General features: G+C 44.7%; 1 protein-coding gene across 1 annotated transcript; it reads right to left on the bottom strand.

The window, feature by feature from the left end:
* Positions 1-1,983: 1,983 nt before the first annotated feature.
* SOWAHA (sosondowah ankyrin repeat domain family member A) lies at positions 1,984-6,031 on the bottom strand. The gene has a single exon (XM_063928170.1). The coding sequence runs from the start codon at positions 5,704-5,706 to the stop codon at positions 4,117-4,119; it is 1,590 nt and encodes a 529-aa protein (XP_063784240.1). The 5' UTR covers positions 5,707-6,031; the 3' UTR covers positions 1,984-4,116.
* Between the last annotated feature and the right edge of the window lie 325 nt (positions 6,032-6,356).

The raw sequence follows: 6,356 nt of genomic DNA on the forward strand, positions 1-6,356 counted from the left end.
AAGTCGGTGTTTAGCACATGTGCAGTCTGGCCGCTGCTTGTGCGCTTGCACCGGTCCCGGAACCTGCCAGATCCATTGTGCAGGTTCCGGCTGACAGGGACTGTCTCCTCCTCTCTGGGCAGGCATGGGTAGCGGCACCCCCCCTACCACAGGCAGGTAGGAGCCGCTGCTGCAAACAACTGAATCACCCCCACAGTGTGTTTTCTAAAATGTAGCTGTATTATTAGGCAGGATTTAAGAGTTTATTAAGCAGTGATGGACTAGGTCATGAAGGGCTCACCAGGGAATGTGAGGATGTGTGTGAAGATTTGAAGGATGAGAGAAGGGGGGGGAGGAATATCAATTTAGTCAATGATTGTGTGTCCAATGATTAAATAAATGAGGACTATGTTTGTACTGATTTGAGATCTGATATTTATTTGTGGGTAATCCTTGACAAAGGCATTATTGCTGAAACGCGTTGGACACTGCTTTACACTGCAACACAATTATTTACCACACTTTACAGCTCTCTCCCCCGGCTGGAGAACAGGGACTGCCTGAGAGATCCCGCACCACGTGACGCGGCTACCAGGAAGTGACCAACGGAACCCTAAGCAGGCGAGTGCAGTGGCTGCTGCACCGCACGGTGTTCGAGACGCCACGGACTGGTAGACAACAGCACCGGAGGATACAGGCACGGAAGCTGAGCCGACACAGGCGCGCCGAACGCACCCCCGGCGGTAAGTAAAAGAACCAAGCACGTAACCTGTCTTCCTCATCAGGGCCGTCTTTTCGTATGGGCTCAATGGGCTCTTGCCCAAGGGCCCCAGGAGTATAAGGGCCCTAGGCTGATAGCTGAGGGTCCCCTCTTTCCAGAGGTACCAGATTTTTTAAAATCGGCCATCGGGAACCGGAGATATCTGACTTGAAAGCAGTGGTCCCCAACCAAGCCTTATAATTGCTCTTCCCAGCCTGATATCTTGGGTTTTGTCTGACTTAGAGTATTTCTGAGGTTATAATCCAAAAGCTGTGACTCTCCGCTTTCAGTGGACACTGGCAGCTTGTCTCTACTATGCCCAGAACTAGAGATATCAGCCTTCCAGCAGCTGGCCCCTGCTCCAGCTACACATGCCTAATATGCAGTTTTAGATTTTTGTTGGTGAATTGCTTTGGCTCCTGAACTCTGATCCCCAAGTCCCCAGAATCTTCTGAAAGGTGGGACTCTCTAGTTTGTTATCCCATTCAAAGCTAAGAAATATATTTTCAGGAACTTGAGATATCTGCAGTCCAGCAAGCTTCCCTCCCGCCGGAAAATGATAAATATTAAGCCAACTCCACTATCCACCCCTCCCCTACGTATTAAACACCCCCTACCACCCTGGAAGTCATGTACCAGAGCTTCTTCATTCAGCCCAATGTCCCCTTCTACAGTTTAGCCCCATCTGTGCAGTAAAGGAGTAAATAGCAGAAATTACTGTTACATGCTGAGCAGAAGATAGAACACCCCCCACTGCCCGTGGGACATCAAAGCTGCGCTGATAGCACCCCCCACCCCTACCGCTGGAGGATGGGTAGGGGGCCCAGTGCACTGCTGTGCCCAGGGGCCTACACTGCTGTTAAGACGGCCCTGTTCCTCATAGTGGTGCACATAGACATCAGCAATACAAGGGTCGGACTAGCAGGACGCCGCAACAGTCCCATCACCCCACGAACACTGATAAACTACTATACTCATACTAAATACATAGGTCATATCCACCTATGGTAAAGGTGCCCTACAAGGAACACCTGACATTCACCCATCAGGGGTCAATCCAGATCAGGGTATACCATTTAGGAGGGTATACTGTACAAAGGGTGGTCTGCATGACACACCTGATAGAGACTTTTTTACCCACAAATAAATATCAGATCTCAAATCAGTACAAACATAGTCCTCATTTCTTTAATCATTGGACACACAATCATTGACAAAATTGATATTGAGCTGCAGGCATGCGCCCAGTCCCTCTGTCTCCGTGAATAGACGCGGCATCTATGCGTGGCTTTCGTGGGAGGACAGCGGTCGCGAGCCACGCCCCGTTTTCGACACTGAGGGGGCATGCCCAGCGCCCTGGCGCTCTGTGAGCCGCTGGCATGCCCCCTCTCCCTCTGACTCCAGTGAATAGACGCTGTGCGCATGCGCACAGCGTCTATTCACTGCTGCTCTGCTAAGCAGGGCAGCGAGAGACAGAGACTCCCAACTGCCCCCCCTCACCGCGAGACACTGCAGCCCGCGGGTAGGACAGCGGGACAGTCCTCGAAAATCGGGACAGTTGGGAGGTATGATATACTGATACAGATCAAACATAATTCTCCAGTAGAAAAAAACCCACATGTAACATACTGTATATAGTTTTATACCCATGATGTATATTTAAATTGACAAAAATGTGATTCAGTGATTCTTAAACCAAACTACACAACACATGAAAAGAAATACAAAACACGACAACAATTTATCACACAGAGGGGGAGATGTATCAAAACTTGGAGAGAGATAGAGTATCGACCAATGCCATTTTTCAAACACAGCCAGTAAAATGACAGTTAGAAGCTGATTGGGTGGTACTTTTTCTCTCGCCATGTTATCTCTCCCCAAGCTTTGATACATTTCCCTCAGAATATTTTACAAATGAATCATACGTTTGGGTTTAGGCTTATATTATGGATATCATTTGAAATGTAATAGCTTGTAAGTAGCTGGCTATTACATTTCCCCCATAGTCAGGAGTTGTTACCTAAATTGACAGTAGTTAATTCAGGTTTGGTATTCCACCTGTTGAGCAGGTAAGTTATCTTAAAATAAAAAGAACATGCAGTTATTTCTGGTTCTCCTGGATATGCCGAGCACTTTAGAAAAGTAGAGGACATTTCTGAAATCTATTTATTGCATCTCATTGTGCAAAATGTATTTAGTCCGTGCTGCTTTACTCTGGATTATCATAACAAAATAAGGACGTTTTCAGCCACATGACAGTAACTAACCACCGTAACCGAGTAAAAACAAATATATATTTTATATTCAAATCCTCCTTTGTGAAGACACTTTTGGCATATTATCTATCATTTTTGCGATTTTATTTCCTGTTCTAGCAGGGTGATCAACTGTGAGAAATATAAGAGTCAATAAATAGGAATGGCCATTGGCAATTGATGGTTTGTCACCAATGGTCATTGGTTTTGCCATCAATGGTTCTCCAGCATTGATGCTAAAGAAAGCATCATCTATTTATTTTTTTGTTTCTCTGTGCAGGGGCACAGAGCTTAGACCCGCGCCTCTTGGTGCATTAAGTCACTCCCCCTACCCTACAGCAGTGACAGGCACCCATAAGTGCAACCCATCAATGGTTCACCAATGATAGTTTTGTGCCATCGTGGTTAACAACCGATTGCATATTGTTGGTGAACCCACTGATGACCATCCGTAACACAGAAATGATAAAGTAAACAGTAGACAGCCATACATTTCTGATTCATGAGAAAGAACGACAACATATGTAACTTGTGAATGGCACAATAGCCCCTCTCTCAGTGTAAGAACTTTTAGGGATAGCTTTCCTTGTGGAACAGCAAAGCACTAAGCACCACTAATGAATGTTTGCCGAGTGTAGCAGCCATGCGGTATCTAGATAAGATTGCTGCAAAGATACACAATACTATACTTTCTTCTCCTGACCCTTTGTGGGCAGACAAGGTTTAAAAATGTAAATTTAACGTACTGCTTGCAGACTAAACATAAGCTATTATACAACCAATTGTTTTGGGAACACAAAAAATGGTCGTGGCATGTAAACAATACTGACAAGTAGCTATAAATAGACACTGTAAGTAGTGAACAAGCTCATTCCCGTTGTGGTTATGTGATATCAGTGCAAAGTATTGGCTACTGGATAGAGATAAAGGGGGACATGCATCAAACCTTGGAGAGGGATAAAGTGCCATCCAATCAGCTACTGGCATGTTACAGGCTCTGTTTGAAAAAGGACAATCAGGAACTGATTGGTTGGTACATTATCTCTCTCCAAGCTTTGATACATCTCTCCCAGAGAGAGATATATACATATACACAATAAAAAAAAAAAACTAAGGCAGCTAGTTGCTGAAAAATTCTGAAGCTGGTCTGCGTCTTCCCACAATCTCCTCAGCTTCCTCTGGCACTTCATAAAGGGAATTGATGGATGGATATTTGTCCCTTGTTTTCAGCTTCTTCTTTGTATTAGCGGGTGCAGTAAAAAACTTATTGAGTGATCCAGGCTTTTTGAAGCCTTTTGTCAAGTCGTGAAAAGCGATGTCATCAGAAAAGACGCCAAAAAGGGCACTGGTGGGTCCTATTAAGGAAGCAGCAACCTTAGAGTTCCTTTTCATAGGAATGGCGTGTTCTGCGCTTATGGAGGCTGGATCCTTCAAAAGAAACCGGAGCGGCTCTGGAGAGTCTTTTTTCAAGTAATGATAAGGCTTTTTCCCACTGTTATCTCGAAGATGAACGCTTGCTTTGTAACTTGTTATTAGTGTAATTATAACATCCTTGTGGTCATGGATGGCAGCTATATGTAGTGGTGTATACCCTCCAAAAGACCTCACGTTCACATTAATTATGCTACCACCTTGCTCACTTAAATCAAATAATAATTTAACCATTTCTGTGTTCCCACTCTTGGCTGCCCAATGCAGCGCAGTAAATCCAGATATGAAGTCTCTTTTGTCAGCCAGGTCACTGTCATTCATCAGGAGACCAAGGAGAACGTGATTCCAGCGACCATTAGTGGCATTCACCAGCCACTTATGTTCATAGGGCACCAAGGGAACCACATCTGAATATTTGTTTTCCTCGCTGACTTTGACCATTTTGGATGACTTCTTGAGGTGAGCAGACCTGAATCCTGCCTCATCCAGTTGCCTTCGGCTCATATATGGAGACATGCTTACGTCAGGCAGGGAAGCCTCTGGAACAGTAGTAGAAGTGGCTGGTTGTAGATAACCATGTTCATTCTGGTCTGTTTCTATAGCATCAAATGAAGACTGGGCATACCGTAAGGGCAGCATGTACGGCTTCTGAGCTGTTTCCTTGGGCTGACCATCAGACCACGATTTAGGAACTGGCACTGGTCCTGCATTATCCATTCGGGCCACAATAGAAAAAACAGACTCTCTCCTCCTTTCATTTTCATCCTCAGCAATATATGCCAATTCATTCAAATTGCTTAATTCAGCTTGGTCAGCGATTTCATGTGCACTGTCCCCAACAGCAGTGTCTTTTATCTCTGGGAGGCTTCCCTGTGGCTCGGAGATATCCTGAAGGGAAGACCTCCTTTCCTGGGAGATGGGTGCTACCTCCTCTGTGTTGTTTTTACAAACAGGTAAATTCTGAGTTTCTGCTTCCTTAAGGTGTCTCTCACTCTGACTGGGTTCTTTCAACTCCTTGTCCAGGGTATGCCTTGTTTGTCCAGACCCTGTCAGTAAATGTATATATTTCTTCTTCAGCACCACCACCTTGCTCCCCTCCTCGTCCTTGACCACTGCTATATTATTGACAAACCTTTTGAAGAGCTCACGGTTATTTGCCTTTTCTTGAGGGTCAGGGGACTCCACCACAGGCTTAAACTTCCTGAGCAGCTCAGAGTTCTTCACCTTCCCTCCCTGTTCCAACAAAAAGTTCAGCACAACCTCTTGTGTCACAGCCATTCTTCTCTCTCACATTCAGGGAGGCCCCTCCTGTACTCTGGGGCTTATCAGCAGAAAAAGGCAGAGTAGTGAAAACTGCAGCGGATCTGCTTTCTTACATGTCTTCTCCCTCTGTCTAATGTACAATTTACCTGTTGCTTCCGGGGTGAAACTTTGTGATCAGCTCTGCTACGCCCAGACCTGACTGATCAGTCAATAAAGGGAGGGGGAGGGCAGCCCTGCAGCAACTGAGGCTCACACTGTGGCTGAGATCTGAGAAGTCCCTTGTGTCTGGTTTCACCTGGGCTCATTACAGCTAACACAGACCAAGCCATGACAGGTGATTCTCTGTGGCTGTTGTTAGTAAATTCTACTATAGCAATGACATTTATACTAGTCACATATTGCTTACTATTGTACTGTTTACTTAATTTAAAATGAAAACTTTATGCATCCTGCTGGTTGGGTTGGAATATGGTAAATTTATATGCAGAAAAAAGCATGACTTATATAAAGCATAATGCCAATAATGAATACGGTATTAGAGCATATATATATTTCTATAACTTATTTATGTTTATTAAAAGTTGCAGTTACTTGTACTGAATTAATTGAATGTGTATTCTGTCTTGTTTTTAATCCTTAATTCTGACCAGTTTTATTGCAGAATG

Source organism: Pseudophryne corroboree, chromosome 6, assembly GCF_028390025.1.
Source record: "Pseudophryne corroboree isolate aPseCor3 chromosome 6, aPseCor3.hap2, whole genome shotgun sequence".
Classification (NCBI taxonomy): Eukaryota; Metazoa; Chordata; class Amphibia; order Anura; family Myobatrachidae; genus Pseudophryne; species Pseudophryne corroboree.

Bases quoted from the DNA above. Each gene is read 5' to 3' on its own strand.
- SOWAHA (XM_063928170.1), bottom strand. From the start codon at position 5,706: ATGGCTGTGACACAAGAGGTTGTGCTGAACTTTTTGTTGGAACAGGGA.